Source organism: Elephas maximus, chromosome 24 (genome assembly GCF_024166365.1).
Source record: "Elephas maximus indicus isolate mEleMax1 chromosome 24, mEleMax1 primary haplotype, whole genome shotgun sequence".
Classification (NCBI taxonomy): domain Eukaryota; kingdom Metazoa; phylum Chordata; class Mammalia; order Proboscidea; family Elephantidae; genus Elephas; species Elephas maximus.
This window is the reverse complement of record NC_064842.1, coordinates 47348214-47365422: the sequence shown is the minus strand read 5'-3', so window position 1 is coordinate 47365422 and position 17209 is coordinate 47348214. Positions and strand designations below refer to the sequence as shown.

Below are 17209 nucleotides of genomic sequence, written 5' to 3'. Positions count from 1 at the left end.
AGGAGCATTCAGGCTACTCTTCCTTTGAGTGCATTCCAGAGCTTTGAACAGCACTCCTGAGTACTCTAGTAAGTACTTGGCTACTAACTGAAAGGTTGGTGGTTTGAACCTACATAGCGGCACCGCAGGAGAAAGACATGGCGAACTGTTTCCGCAAGAGATTACAGCCTAAGCAAGTGGCCATCTAAGATGCATCAATTGGTCTCAACCAACCTGAAGCAAAGGACAATCAAGAACACCAAAGACACAAGGTAATTAGGAGCCCAGGAGACAGACAAGGCTACATAAACCTACTACATCAGCCTGAGACCAGAAAAACTAGAGGGTGCCCAGCTACAACCGATGACTACCCTGACAGGAACACAACAGAGAAGCCCTGAGGAGCAGGAGAGCAGTGGGATGCTGACCTCAAATTCTCTTAAAAAGACCAGACTTAATGGTCTGACTGAGACTAGAAGGACCCTGGAGGTCATGGTCCCCAGGCCTTCTGCTAGCCCAAGACAGGAACCATTCCCAAAGCCAACTCTTCAGGCAGGGATTGGACTGGAATATGGGACAGAAAATAATACTGGTGAGGAGTGAGCTTCTTGGATCAAGTAGACACATGAGACTACGTGGGCAGCTCCTGTCTAGAAGGGAGATGAGAGGGCAGAGGGGGTCAGAGGCTGGCCGAATAGGCATGAAAATAGAGAGTAGAGAGAACGAGTGTGCTGTCTCATTAGGGGGAAAGCAACAAGGAGTATATAGCAAGGTGTATATAAATTTTTGTATGAGAGACTGACTTGATTGTAAACTTTCACTTAAAGCACAATAAAATTTTTTTTTTTTAAAAAAGGGATTATAGCCTAAAAAACCCTATGGGGGAGTTCTACTCTGACACATGGGGTCACTCACTGTAAGTCAGAATCAACTCCATAGCACCCATCAATAACAACAACCAAGTACCCTCACCTTCATCAGTAGTTCCCGGCTGGTCAAATGGTTATTATGGTCTGAGAAGATATGTGAAAGTTCTTCAAACATCAGCATACGGTCCCTGTGAAGAGGAATTGAGAAAACATTAACAAGTGAAGAGTTAGTTAGCCCAACATTTTTGGCCCAGCGGTTCTCAGTACCTACGGATATTAAAAACAAAGAAACAAACCGTTGCTGTTGAGTGGATTCTGACTCATAGTGACCCTATAGGACAGAGTAGAACTGCCCACAGAGTTCCCAAGGAGCACCTGGTGAATTCGAACTGCCAACCTTTTGGTTAGCAGCTGTAGCTCTTAACCACTATGCCACCAGGGTTTGATTAAATTGATCTCAAGACCAGTGAATAATAAGAGCATAGATGATGCCAGTGATTTTTTCGTGCAAGGTACCTTTTTTTTTTTTTTTTAAGGTAGACATAGCCATCTATGTATAGAAAGGAGTATTTTCTAACAATTCATGCTATAATCATAAAAAAAAAGTTAAGTGGGGACATCGAATTGTACAATTGTGACATGTCCTTTTCAGTAATTTTTTTTTAAAATACCTATCTTAGCAACACAGACAAAGCCTGATGGGACCGAAGAGTTCATCTTAGCCAGGCCCCTCATTTTAGAGACCAAGAAGCCAAGGCCAGGGATTTTCCCTAGTTTCCACTAGTAACTGCTGAGAGCTCCTGGTATAGATCAAAACTTCCTTGCCTACGGCCCAGTGTTCTCACTCTCAGAGACAGAGTGGAATGGTGCAACCAGTAGGGTCTAGAGTCAGAGGGGTTGGCATTCAAATACCAGCTCTGCCATTTATTTCCCATGTGATCTTGGACAAGTTGCTTAACTTCCCTGAGTTTCATTTTTCTTATCTGTACACTGGAAATACTAGTAGCTGCCTCAAAAAGAATTGCTGTGAATGTAAGGAGGATCACACATGGAAAGCACCTACTCTGCCCTTGTCCCTTTCAAGTACACTACATCTCCACAAGCCTCACGCTTCTCTCTACACACCCCTCCAGGGTCACTGCGTGAAGTGTTCTGAAGGCAATGAATGAATGGGGGCAATATCATTATATATTCAACATTTTAATTATCATGAGAAAGCCATTATTAAGAACCTATTTTATTTTGCAATAAAAGTAATATGACTCTTACGTTAAATAGACATTAAAGACATTTGTATTTTGGAAGAAATGATTAAGAACTCAATTACATGTGGCCCTAAATAAAGAGAAATAAACAGATGTCCTCTCTGTCCTCTGAAAGCTAGAAACTTAAAGGCTTATGAGGAAACCAATAACCAAATAAGATATCTTAAACCTGTCCCCTGCATTTAGCAATGGAAAATGCGTAAAGCTGATATGGAAGTATCTTCTTTAACGAACTATAACACTTCTATAGCATCTCTATTAAAATATAAACCAACCAACCGAGAAACAAAGCCACAGAATGTGGCTTTCATTTTTTTAAAAAAATACATCTACTCCGCACTTATCAGCATGGTTATATTCCAAAGACCAGGTTGTTATGCAAAAATGGAGGATGATCACTCAGATCCCAAAATATTATGCGGGACATATATGTCCCTCTGGACTTGAGAGGTGGAAAATGTAGGTAAGTGCTATATGTCCCACTGGGCAGGAAAGGATTACTGCCAGATATACATTGTTAATGTGCAAAATAGTCGGATAGTGAATTTTTACTGTTGTCATATAATGCCGGATAATGATGTAGTTGATAAGAGGGGAGTAGGTGTAGTTAAAAAGGCCAGATGGAAGAATAGACTTCTTCATCTGGTAATCAAGGAGATTAAGATACAAGTCCACTAATTTTTTGCTTGTGTTTTAGCCTCAAACGCACTCTGAAATGAATCACTGCTAGTCTAAGTGACTTCCCATAGTGCTCTATTTATCAGCCACCTAAGAAAGACACAATTATCTTTTATTGCAATCAGGTAAGGTTGCATTTTAACATATGACCATCCCTTTGCTTTTGATACCGCAGTTGTGGAAAGGTGATGAGGAAGAGAAGAAGTGATATGGAGGTGGGGGAATGCGGACTCTATGCCTCTAAATTTCCCGCTGTATTTCATCAGAACCTATCATCTAATGATTTTACAGCAAAACTTGTGAAAGCTGGAACCTACATAAAGTGGGAAACCTGTCAGAGAAGCAAAACTCAAGTAGTTTTCCACTAAAATGAGAGACAGAAAAGTGGTGAGGCTGCACCCTGTCAAAGACTGGAAACTTGTAAGACCCAGAAAAACAAGGCAGTCCCACTGAGTTCCAGCTCTCACAGTTTTCACTATGCGTAGCCCACAGCTTTCATAAGACATACGCAGAAGGAGAATCTTTCACACACGATCGCCTTGACTGTTCAAGTTAATGAAGAGGAGACAGAATCCATGAAAACAATGGTAATCAAGAAAATAGCACTGGACTCTGGAAAGCGTATGTGCCAGTTCTTCTACTGATAGATAAGAGTGTTGTAAACAGAGCTCGAGCTTTGGAATTCAAGGGGCTGTGTTGCATCCAGATTCTACAGCTGTGTAACACTAGGCATTAAGACCGTCCACTTCAACTTTTGTAGACTCCTCACCCATCAACGCATTCCCAAGTAAATACTTTACATCCCCCAAATAGACCTTCCCCTGGTTTACCAATTTCAGTCTCTTGCAAGTTTAGACACTGTCAGTCCCTAAGGGCTTAAATCAGCTCTGGTGAACTGATGAAATTGTATACCTAGACCTCCCACCCTGAGGACTAACTGACCAATTCCACCTGAATAGACCTGCCCGGTGCAGTGGTTAAGTGCTACAGCTGCTAACCAAAAGGTCGGCAGTTCAAATCCACCAGGCACTCCTTGGAAACTCTATGGGAGCAGTTCTACTCTGTCCTACAGGGTCACTGTGAGTCGGAGTTGGCTCCACAGCAACGGGTTTCTTTTTTTTTTTTTAAAGCCCTGCCTAGGGAGCCAGCTGGTCTCCCTCTTGACAGAAACTGACTACACTGCAGACAGCACAGACTAGAAACCATTTACACATTCTTCCCTGATATACCCTTACTTCCAGACTGGTTCAAAGCTGGGGAGAGTTGTTGAATGTAGCTGCCTGGTTGACACCCATGCCACAATCCCCAGGCTCTTAAAGCTGTACTGATATGAGACCAGAACTGCCTACTCCCTTACCCTTCCCTCCGAAAAAACTTCTGATCTGCAAATGACATTCTGTAAATTCTGCAAAAGAGCTTTTATGCTCTTAGCTGGCAAGAATACAGCAATAGCAAAATAATAAGGAAATTAAATTGCTAATTGCTCCCAAGGTTGCCCCAAGAAATATGAAGAAAGCAGCACTGAATGTGGCCAGCTAAATCATTTCAGCTAGGTACCTAGGAAGGAGCACTTAGAGAGATTTTACATCTCTAAGACAGCTGTTAATATGCTGAAGCAGAAACTAACTAAATGGTTTCTTGGCGAACAGCAAGAACGAATGTCCTGACTGCACACGTTATCCCTCACATCTTGGAATAGCTCAGGGCTTTAGAATGAGGCTGAATAATAACAAGAAGTAATGGCAAACTTCTGCAACTCCATCACTCCACAACTTTATTCCTCAAAATCTAGATAATAAACAAATCCTTAAAATCGTCTCTGAAGCCAATAACCCTTACCTATTGCCACACTTTGAAGAATGAGTTTGATTTCTGCAGCAATCTTGCCTGAATACTCATTAATTTTACTCATTAAGTATAAAATACATGCTGCTTGGATCATACTGTTTCTCTAGTTATACAATCTGAGCTTTGAAGGTGAGGACCCAGAGCATTTATGCAGCAACTAAGGAAAAGGTGAGCAGACACTTGGGGACTTACTTTGGGACGGCAGCCCAAGTCTTCTTCAACCGATAAATGGAATTAGACTGCAGTGCCGAAACGATGGCCCTCAGGGAGGAAAAATTCTTCAGGATTCTACACTCCTGTAGGGCGAATGATTAAGACATAAAAGGCATTTAAATATCAATATTGCAGTGAGTTGGTGGTTTCCTGTTTTAGAGGTATCACAGCTGCTATGAATTCTTACCACTAAACAGGCAGCTGTATAAATACTGAACATCAAAAAATGGCTCCTTACTCCCACCCCAGTCACCGAAACATTTTATAGATTTTGGCATGCTATGCTTGTTTTTCTCTCTTTAATATATTTTTTTGCGTTGTTGTTACAGTTTTATAGTTTCCAGCTTGCCTAGTAAAAACACTAACGGAGGTGCGTCTGCAGAGCTATGTTAGAGAAAGCAAACTTTCTTCTGCTGAAAGCACACAGATGCCCTAAAGATACACATGAAAGATCACTGTATCCTGTAGACCCACAAAGTGAACAGAGCAGCAGCCACTCTGAGGTCAGAGAGTATCGAACATCGCATGACCAAGCCCGTGTCCAGAGAGCTGTATGTAACTTGGCAGTAAAAGCTCACCACAAGTTGAACCTTGGCTTTTATGCTCTTAGCCAAGAGGGAGTATTTTTATAGACATTCATTTTGTTTCAAATTGGCTGGCCCCACAACCATAAACATTCTCAAACACCTTGGTACTTCAATGCTTTCAAAATAATGTGAGTTTTCAAAACAAAATTCATTTTGGCACTGTTTTAAAATAAACTAGAAAGAGAACAGGAAACATTTTAGATGGCATATTCTGGGGTAAAGAGAAAGGCTCTCCGCTCCTGAGCCTTAAGCTACAATGTGGAGCCCAGAGTATGAGCAGTCAGTGACCTTGGGCATCAAAGTCCTACTGAATGAATGACGGGGACAGCAAAACAGGGCATTGAGAAAGTGGCAACAAGAGGGAGGGTGAGCCATGCCTTACGTCAAAGGAGATGATTCACATACAAGCAACCCAGAACTACAACATATCCAGTGTGTATAAGCAAGTGTACTGTATGAGCAAGTATTTGGCTTTGTGCAGAGCATCTGGGACAAGGGGTCCCAGAGCGGTTCAGCATAAATGCACATTGCTTAAGAGGATCAGCTCATGAAGTAATGCAAACCCTGAATTTGGCGGAAGAAGAGCATTCTCTAACTTAGCACGGCTAAGTTAAAACTCTGCCAAACAAACCAACTCCCAAATATTTTCTTTACTTTGTAAAAGTCACGCCTGCCTTCTTCTTCTTTTTTTTTTTTTTTTGAATGCCCCAGTGTCCTCCTCCCCTTGTCCTTATTTAAAAAGAAAGCTCTGAATTACAGTCAGTCTGGACACCGAGCCCATGTGTACACGGTTCAACAAAGGTTCAGAATCTAAAAGTTATGTTCTAAAAATCAGGAAACTTGCAATAAATAAATATTTCATGCAAATTATAATAACCATATGGAACACATTATTCAGAAAGAGGCTTAAGCTAAGTGTTTAAATGCATCTGGCCCCATTTCTGGAAAAGGAAGTATCTTCCAAGATATGTGATGCAAATGTAGAAAAGTAGTATTAAGGCCAGTCCAAGAAAACATAGTCATATTAGGTCAGAAATCTCTTCTGTGTATAAAATTGTTATCATTTTTCAAACAGGCCCTCAAGAGAAACTGACTGATTAATGCAGAAACCGTAAAAATAAGTCTTGGCAGACAACCACCTATGAGTTTCATTATTTTAATAAGTTGCACTGCACAATTTCAAAGACTAAAACATGCTCAACACTAAAAAACATTATCACCAAGAGTAAGGACCCATGGCTTTTGGTACATGCTGTGGGATTTGGAATACGCTTCAAAGTATTCAGCCTGTATTTCTTATTATTACCTAAATGCACAACTTATGTTTAACCTGGGCCAAAGGTCACTATTTGAGCCACAGTGTCCTACACACACACACTATATTCTTTCTATAGACTTTATTAGCAGTTGAATGGATGGATTAGGGGTAGGTAGAGCATTTTCTTTTGAGAAAATGTAAAGGGCTATAAATGCTACGGCATTTATGTCAAAAAATATTTTCTTATACTTCTAAGAAGTCAGAGGACTTCCATGCTGTATCACACTCTATCAAAACTTCTTTAGTAGCTCTTACTTCTTGAGAAATAAGCTCAATTCAGAGTAGGAGAAATGTAAGTTGCCTAAGACCCTCTTTGTTTCTTGCTCATTTTTTTCACAGACAAAAATGTCTACGGCTAATAGACCACATGAAGACCCAATACAAGGCAAATTCTCTGGCACAAATATGTCCTTGCTCTTTAATCAAAGGCAACAAAAGATACTGTGAAAGACATAGGTATTATGTCCTACAGATTTGAGCTTTAATGGGGGAAAAAAATGGGATAGAAAGCAAAATGTGTTTTTGTTTTTTTGTTGAGGTTTGACCCATATAGCCCACGTTGTGTTGTTGATAGGTGTCACTGAGTCAATTTCGACTCATAGCAACTTCATGTGACACAGTAGAACTGCCCCATAGGGTTTTCTAGGCTGTAATCTTCGTGGGAGCAGACTGCCAGCCCTTTCTCTCATGGAACCACTGGGTGGACTCAAACTGCCAACCTTTCAGTTAGCAGCTGAGTGCTTAAGTATTGCTCCACCAGTGTTCCTTATATAGCCTATAACACAGACTAATAAGAAATTTACATAATAATTATTTTTCAAAATCACTCTTAATTGCATAGCTTTTACTGATACAATTTCTTCTGTCTAGAAAAAACATACCCTCCCCAACCTTTAAATGCCCAAAATCCTACCTATTATTCAAAGTTAAATTTGAATGTCGCCTCATCCAGGAAGCCTTTTTTGATCACCCCATTCAGAAGTGGTCTCTCCCTCCTCCACTTTCACAGAACTGCCCAGGCTGAGATAATCCCAGTGTGGTGTGGCTTCCTTGTTTGACTACAAGCTCCTGTAGGGCCAAATCAATTGTGTGCAGTCCTATGAATATTAGGAGCTCATGAAATATTTGCTAACTCAACACTGTTCAAATGTTCTCGATCATGAAATAAGCTGCTGCTTAGTGAAGGTCATATGGTATGTGGGAATCAGATCCAGGATCTAATACTCAGCAGAACATAGTTCAGGCCTAGGAATACACTTCTCCCCTCCAACTTCAGGTCTAAGGCCTTCAGAAAGGCCCCAGATTAATAAGAAATCTGTGTAAGCTTCTCAGTACTTCAGAAAAGAGATCAGGGTTCTGAGAAGGTACCGGCTCTTCTGCTTCTAAGTACTTGAGAAGCACACAGGTAATAACTCTGGGCTGAAGAGCAGCGTTTGACACTCAGACCTTCGGTTTATATTTCCTGAACATGGGGCAGAGAACGATACTCTGTGGTAAATACAAAGGAAAAAGGAGACAGAATGTCTTACCCTGGAGAAGTGAAAGTATGGGGCCCACAAGCAGGAAAAAGTGAGTAGGGACCAATTTTTTAAAAAAGGGAAAATAAATAAGCTCCTAAGTTAAGAAAAGCAACTTTCCTCCTTACTTTGAAACAATAACAAATTCAATGAACTCTCAAATACAGACTGCCTTTCAAACAAATGGCTAAACCATTTAAACGGAGTGCTAGAATTGTCTCCAATATCTACTAAGCATGAAGAATATTTTTTAAAAGACACTTGCATGAGCAATGTTAATCCACTTCTCGATGATTTTGGCTCGCTGCTGAGTTTTGAGTTCTTTGCCTCCTAGGATGGTGCTGACAACACATTTGGTGAGGGTATTAAACTGAGAGATGGTAGCCCGGATTGTAGGAGCCAAATGTTTGTTTTCCTTCTTATCCCTTTGAGACCAGATGCAGCCCAGGCAGTGGTGAGGCACCACTTTCTTGAATAGTTGCTAGAACAAAAGAGGAATTGACTTTAATGATAGCATAGACATTTCACATGGCAAAGCATGTCATCTGGGTCACCCGTAAATTGGTATTTGGTGAACAGATAAATAATCCTTTTCCACTTGATTTGCCTCATGGTGTTCATTTCAACAGACAAAAGTAAATAATATATTAATTGATCAGAAAAGGCCACATGTTCTTAAATCTGCTGAACAGAGCAAACTAACACAATGGCCAAAAGAAACTAAAGTAACCTAAAACATTTTGACTTTTCTGTCCTGCAAGGAAAGTCAGGTGAAATCTATATTACCAATCAATAATTTTGAAATCAGAATCACATGCATGGTGTATTGGCCATGAATTGTCTATAAGGCATACAGGTGCTCCACAACCATCTGAAAAGTGAGCCACAGAAAGGCACCAGATGCAACACGCACCAATGGCACAAGTTCATGTTATTCAAAATGAAGAAAACCAGGAGCAGACACATGGGAAACTATTCCACATCACAGAGTAAGAGGAAGAAAAAGGGTTTAAAGTCCCGTTTCCTGGCCTTTTCCTAGAGGAAATAACCAATGAAAGTTTCCCTCTTCTTGTGGAACAACAACAAAAAATTGTTGGGCAAGTCAGATTCTGATTGGTACAACAATTCAATATAAGTTGTACAGGGGTTTGTTTAAAAGCGAGAACACCAGCATTTACTTTATATAGACTATCTGATTTATTTCTAATATCTTATTTGCATGCTCATTAGATGGAAACTCTGCCACTTTTCTATCTGCTTTCTCTAAAGTGGTAAGTGCAAAAGAGCTAAAACCATTGTGATAATCCGTAATAGTCATCTTTTCTGTAACTGTTATTTACCAACTAACGTTGAGCTAGGAAATGTGACAGACGTAATCAACTATACACTGCTAATGAAAATATTCAAACTCCAAAAGTATAGGAAGCACACATGGAAATGAGCTGCCAAATAAAGCTACATGTAGATTTAGTGAATTAATTTTATCCTAATTTATACTTTCACCCCTTTACAATCCTCCAAATAAACAGTTGAGATCCTGAAATATTTATGAGTGTAAAGGGAGAGAAATACCCATGGAATGAAGTAGATTTTGTTTCACCAGGATTAGAATTCTTATTTCCCCCTGTGTCTTGAGCTCCAAGTAAAAAGTACCTTCACCCAGACCTGCTAGAAGAGCTCAGGCCTGAATTATTCATATGATTGATTCAAGTCACATCTTAAGCCTGCATTTACAGGCAAAGCCTCTCTCAAGGATTCCAAAATACTTAAAACAAATCACATAACCCCACTGCCCTCCCCGGGCCACCAGCACTGTCACTCCCCCACGTTGTAAATGGAAGGACATCTGCGGTACACAGAGAGCACGTACTGCATCCATATAGGTCAGCTGCTCCGCCACAAGATCTTCCGAGAAGAACGTGAATTCTGCTGGCCCTCCACCCTCCGGTTCCTCTTCCTCCTCCAGGCTGAAGGAAATGGTATTGGGAAGCCCATCTGTTCAAGTATGAAAAAAATTAGTATCTTGGTGCCACTGCAGATGACCTTGCTTACAGAGTCAAACTGAACTTTCACTTAGGAAGAGGAGGGCAAATCCTTCAGAAAACCCATTGGGAGAGAACAGAAAGCACAATAAACCTGATTTTGAAGTGGAGCTCTTCTTAGTCTCTGCATGTTCTTAGATTTTTATCGAGCTCAGACGCCTCGTGCAGGTACTTTGCCAAACCACTTGTTCCTAGGTCTAGGACAGAGCCAGGGCAGGCAAAATCCAGAGAAGCAAAGCAGGGATTGTATTTAGAGGGTTGCCCACAAACCCTCTGACAGCTCCTGAATCAATCCAACTAATTCTCAAACTCCAACCCCACAACTCTTAATAATGGGGCCACTTATAACCAGGAATGTGAAAGGCCCAGGCATGAGGACAGCCTAAGCTTTGGGGGATAGGATGAGCCACTTTAGTGTCAGAAATGCTAATGAAGTTCCAGAATTCACAAAATGTTCAGAGTAGCTTTCAGCTTCCACCTGAAATTAAGTCTGTGTGAAGTAGCGGTTAAGGACTCGGCTGTTAACCGAAAGGTTGGCAGTTTTGAACTCACCAGCCTCTCCATGGGAGAAAGATGTGGCCATCTGCTTCCTTAAAGATTTACAGCCTTGGAAACCCTTTGGGAAAGTTAAACCCTTTGGGGAGGTTCTACTCTGTCCTATAGGGTCACTATGAGTTGGAACAGACTCATGCCAACAGGTTTAGTTTTTTGTTATGAATTCAACTGAGCCTTATTATAGATAAGGTCATCGATTAGAAAATTATATAGGACACAGCCTAAATAAGATGAGAGAAAATCACTCCCAGGAGTCTGAATAAAAAGCTGAAGGAATATGGACTAGAACCTCGGGTTTCCAGTTGGAAAGACTGTAGAATTGGGAGAAGTCTGACTTGACTCCCCAGCCTCCCTTCTCTGGAACCTTTCTTGGGTTGTTCCCCAACATTATCTTTCTTCATACTCCTGGCTCTATTTCCTGTCGAACGTATTCTCAGGGGAAAAAATCCAGTTGCTTCAGTTTCATCTTAGCATAAATTCAAATCGATGTGCTACTACTCCCCCAGACTGTTTATATTTTTAAGGCTTTTCCCTCTTTCTTTGTAGAATAAAAGCCTTACAGGCATCTTGGAACAAGTTGGGGTGGCCTTTTCTCAGTTTTTTAAGTGGGGGGGGGGGTGCCGAGGGTAGAACCTCCATCACTTCCCCTGTTGTGGCACCATGTGGGTACCTGCCTACTCTGGTGACAGGTATGTGATCAAAGGATGACCCCCCTCACCCTTGAGTTAAAGATACTGACACAAATAGGGTTGAGTTGTGACTGAAGAAAGTAGGAGGGGATCACATCCTGCCTCCAGGTCCAGGCTTTGAATCGATTCAGTCACGGCCAATAAAACAAAACTGAAACAGACCCTAATTTTTATCATTTGAATGATCTGGAACAATGACTAGAATGGGAACAGGAGATTCAGAAGAGGCGTAGTGAGACCCTTCAGGTACCTGATGAGTGTGACTGGATTACTGGCAGGACTGCGGAGAGCGACACACATTTAAAGTGGCGCAGTGGATGCTGTCTTTGAACGGGGCACCTCTATTTCCGACTCTGCTCAAAATCCAATGGGCAAGAGATCTGTTTGCTATGCAGTGTGTATGCTCCCCTTGTTTTCTAAGAGGAAATTAGGTCTCTAGCAGGGCTTCGATCCGTAATTTTTCCCATTCCAGTTATCATTCTGAGATTACCCAAATTTAAAAAAAAATTCTGGTCTGTTCCCATTTCGCTTCCCCAGTTATGACTAAACCGGAAAGAAGCAGTTCAAAGCCCTCCTCCAGGTCCAGAACACAGTCCTACTCAAGCTAAAGGAAGCGAAGAGCCCATCATACAGAGGACCTTACGCCATCTGATTTCGCCACTTTTCTTCCACACAACTCTTCTACTCTCTCATTCCGTGGAGGAATCAGAAATTTTAAATTCCAAACACAGGTTCAGAATGGGCTTCTCATTCTTCTTGCTAGCTATCACATAAATATATTCCAATCATTCTGCAGTGCAGAAACTAATCCACTTTGGCCAAGGAAGCTATGTGCTAATGCTTGATGTTCTCATTCATTCTTTCAGCACACACATAGTGGCCCTGCTATGTATTAGAATGTGGGTGTGCCTGAAGATTACATGGCCCTTTCCCTGTAGAGGCCTAGTCTGTGTCTTCGTTGTTTCTGCTTTGACTCTCTCCCTGAGATAAGTAAGTGAAAACTTTTGAAAAGCATAGAGGAGAGCTAGGTAGAATTAGCACATGGGTACCAAGCTCCTAAAACTTATTAACGACTCATGAAGTTAATAAACAGAGAGTTTAGAGATTTTTTTATTAAAATTTTTCAAACTGAGAAAAAATTCATTCTTAAGATATTGCCTAAAAGCCTTCCCAAAGTTAGGCAGTCCCCCTCACCCTGCCACAGCCTGCCAAATGAGTGCTGCCTTCCAGTCCCTGGATTGGAAACAATGAACGACTGGTCCCACTGGTTCCCCAATTAGGCCTGGAGCCAGGGGCAGCCCCCGTGGGGGGAGTTGGGCTCCAACACAGACACAGCCTTTTGCACTCCAGCACAAAGACAGGCCAGGAGGAGGGGGGCCTAAAGGGAGCTGAGGGCCAGCAGCTGGAGGAGTGCCCCTGGTATTCAAACATTCCCAGGAGATGAAGTCATCTGAGATACAGAGTACTTGGTAGCCAGCTTCTAAAGATGCAATTGCATCTCCCCCTCTTTCGTTCCCCATGCCTAAAAAATTCAACAGGTACTGTTTGGAATTTAAGGTTATTTCCTTTGGCACTGATGCAGCTTCCCTTATCGGTGTTGGGGAACCATTTCCTCTCCTGCACTGGGGAAATCAGGCATCATTTCAGGGAAATGCCTGTCAAAAGCTCCAGGTGGGTCACCCACCATGGCAACCATCACCCAGTGCACCAGTGAGGTATAAAACATCATGCTGGGAGCCTGTCCTAAGCTCTTTCTTGCTTTCTTCAAACCCTGATAGTTTCAAGCACCCCACGACCTACAGTCATGGCGCTTCCTTTGTCCTTGAAAACAGGCAGTTGATTCCTCAAATAGGAAAAAACAGCCACAGAAACTTCCTTTTAATGAGGCCATTAGAGACTTTACTGCAATCTGCCCTGGCAGGGGAAAGATTACCGTGGTGCTTTCTATGTGGAAGGAGAACACCTTTTCCAAGCTTATGTGAGGGCAGGAGCAGAAATGGATTTAATTCCTTGCCTGCTGAACAGGGGCCAAATCATTTGTGGTGGATTTTCATTTGATAGAAGCAGCAAATCCAGCTATCCCTGGCATCTGTTGGCAAGGGAAGGTAAAAAATCATCAAGGAGACCTCTTCTCTATAGTAATGGAAGCCATGGAAGATTATACAACTTCTCTGAGCCACAGTTTCCTCATCTGTAAAATGAAGGAGACCCAAGAAGTGGTCTTGAAAATCCCCTTCTTTGCTCAAAGACTCTACGATTAATGCCTTGAGAACTTTACACCCACCCCAATCCTCCAGAAGCTTGGCCTTCTGAGGGAAACCAAGGTCTCTTATTCAACAAGGGCAGGGAGGACAAGTACAGGAGGTCAGAGATCACAAGCTAGGAAAAGCAATCAAGTACTCACTGTCAGTTTCCACTTCTTGCTTCTGAAACTGCTCTAGGAGATTTTGTGCTCTTCTCTCTGGGTCAGAGCCTGGCATCATCCTTTTGAGATAATCCAGCAGTTTCTGCAAGCAAGGGAAGTGAGGGGGCTCTCGGAAGTCTTCTGCGCACTGGTCAAGCCAGGCCCTCAGGATTGAGGCGATTGCACTGAGAAAGAGAAATGGAGAGTCACTGCACTCAGCTGGCTGTGGGGACTCAAAGCAAGCCCTGGACACCACCTATTCCAGGCGGGCTCCAGGAAAACGTGAGCAGATGGTCAACAGATAATTTGTCCAAGAGTTCCTGGCAATGTCAATGAAGTTAAGGCACTTGAAAACAAGCTGACTACAATTTACTATTTTCAGTGGTGGTCTTGAAGGGAGGGCCATGGGGAGGGCTGATAATGTTTAAGAACAAAAACCCTAAACTTCGGAAAAACACATATATGGCAAAAAAAAAATACATGCAGCAAAGGACTTACAAGTCTTGAGGCAACTTCAAAGCAATCTATGCACAACTGGATTATGAGGTTTTCAATTCTGAATTTGCTCAAATCAGAGACCACAAAATCTACCATACTAATATTTTAGGAAATAACTGACTGCCAGTAGGCCATAAATCCAACTGATGAAAGTGAAGTTCCTGGGTTTGGAAAAGATTAACTGCATAAATTTAATTTTATAAAGCTTACCAGGGTTTCAGCATGACCATCAAAAATGTCCTCACAAATTTATCCATTTGTTTCTCAAATTACTGGAGGAGAATATGTTTCATGTTTGAGGAATAGTATGGGTAGAGAAGTTAGGTCTTTGAAAGATAGCTATGTGAAGAAACGCTTGATAAGCAAATCCATCTCGAAGGCTATATTTCCCTTGACAGCTCTGAGGGTCACACATGGGGTCCAACTTAAGTAAACCAAGGTCCCAGAGCAAAGGAAATGGCACAGTCACTGTGGGTGCACAGCTCCCTCCAGACATGTTACTAGCAACACAAGTACGTTGTCTTTAGGTCAGGGGCAACCTCTCACTCAAGGACAAGCACAAAGAGCTGAATGACAAAAAGGATAGAATGCTTTGAGTGCTATGATTCTACGCTTCACAATCAAAGAGGGCTTCACAGACACTCCTGGGTCAGGCACATGCCGGACTGTGTCCCATGGAGAATAACAGTACTTTGGTGTCTCCATAGCCAAGGCATCTTCACTGACAATGGCATCCAGATGACAGAAACTATAAACTAATCAATATATGTTTTGTCAACAGAGATGTAACACCTGATCTTAGCTAAAGACCTAACTAGCTGACCGAATTTCTTCATCACGAACAAAATTTTAGCCAAATTTAAAAATTATTATCATCTACTTTGGAGCCCTGGTGGCACAGTGGTTAAGAGTTCGGTTGCTAACCAAAAGGTCATCAGTTCAAATCCATTAGTCGCTCCTTGAAACACTATGGGGTATGGGGCAGTTCTACTCTGTCCTATAGGGTTGCTCTGAATCAGAATTGACTCGACAGCAACAAGTTCGGTTTTTAGATTTCACACCAAGGAGCTGGGCTGTAACGGAGGCACAAATGTGACGAAAGTTAATTTAACACCTAACTTGGAATTAAAGTACAAACAGAAGGAAAATAAATTTGTTAACTGTTTTTATTCATATATATATATACATCTAAAGGAGATGATATAAAACCATGAAATAAAAGTTGAAATTAAAAAGCATGGAAATAATTCAAGACGAAGTCTTTAGTCTAGATTAAATAAAATGATAAAGATTTCATTCCCTTCTAGAAAGCTAGAAGAAATGAGTCTGGGCTTCTGAAATTATCTAAAAACAAAACATAAAATGAAATCAATAAACTATTTTTGAGGACACATACATAGCATTCATTACTTCTCCTTCTTTCACTAAAACCATGTATCATTAATTGAAAAAGAAAACAATGACAGAACATTCTAATACTTGATTTTTATAAGGAATGTGACTTTCTGTATGGATAATTTCCCTTATTTCCTAGTAAACACTGAACCCAGAACTGTGGTGGGCAATGGGGGGGAATAGCCTAGAACATTGGAAAGCCTGACATTTATACACATCAGACTGACTCTCAGAACAGTTATGCACTGCACAAAACAGGGATGAATTAATCTAATTAATACTATTACTCATTATGTTCAAACTGGCTTTCTTAGTATTTCAGTGAGAAAATACTCTTCCCATGACATTGACAGAAAAACAGATATGGAGAGGTGAAGTAGTAATTCACACTACACAATGAAGAATCAAAAAAAGTATCAGTTTAACAACCTAATGACCCCTCAGCGTTTCAAAACTTTAAAGGACATCCATAATTCAAAGAACCTATAATTCATAATTATAGGTAAAAGACAGTGATATTAACATATTATGTACTCCTTTACCACCCATAATTGTTAGTTAGTTTTAAAATTATACATCTGATTACTTATTGAGGGGAAAAAAAGTATTATAAATGTATATAAACTAAAAAAGCACAATATCTGCTCCTACTTCATTCTTATCTCATCCTCGTGACCTTTTGTTAACAGTTTGGTGTATCTCCTGCTAGGCTCTCCTGTGGAGCTATACATATATATATATATATATATATATTTTAACTATATATATAATTTGAAATATACATATAATATGTATATACATATAAACATTTTTTTTCCACTGAACAATATGTTATAGACACCTCTCCATTCACTACCTCTAAAAACCAAAATCAAATCCACTGCTGTCGAGTCGATTCCAACTCATCGCAAGCTTATAGGACAGAGCAGAACTGCCTCACAGGGTTTCCAAGGCTGTAAGTCTTTAAGAAGCAGACTGCTGCATCTTCCTCTCACAGAGCGGCTGGTGGTTTCAAACTGCCAACCTTTTGGTTTAGCAGCCTAGCACTTTAACCACTGTACCACCAGGGCCCTCACTACCTCTAGATCTACCTTATTGTTTCTTATACTTACACAGAATTCCACCGCATGGATACACCATAATCAATGTTAGAATTCTTCCACTGATGGACAAGTAGTTATTTTCAGGTTCTCACGATTATAATTACAAAAGTTGTACATTTGTTCACATCTCTGTGTACAGTACTTGTGTGTGTGTTTCTATAGGGCAGACCATGGAGAACTTACTTCCATGAGAGGTGCAGCCTCTGAAGGTCTGGGGCACTTCTAAAGAGAAACCTTAGTCCATATTAG

General features: G+C 41.1%; 1 protein-coding gene across 2 annotated transcripts in view; it reads right to left on the bottom strand.

Moving 5' to 3' along the window:
* Positions 1–17209, bottom strand: part of RGL1 (ral guanine nucleotide dissociation stimulator like 1) — a 286792-nt gene that overhangs the window by 42267 nt on the left and 227316 nt on the right. For both annotated transcript variants that reach the window (XM_049868101.1, XM_049868102.1), the window contains exons 6-10: positions 13965–14149; positions 10145–10269; positions 8540–8755; positions 4832–4935; positions 952–1036 (exon numbers count right to left, since the gene is read on the bottom strand). In XM_049868101.1, the coding sequence (XP_049724058.1) occupies positions 952–1036; positions 4832–4935; positions 8540–8755; positions 10145–10269; positions 13965–14149 (715 nt within the window). The remainder of the gene's footprint in view (positions 1–951; positions 1037–4831; positions 4936–8539; positions 8756–10144; positions 10270–13964; positions 14150–17209) is intronic.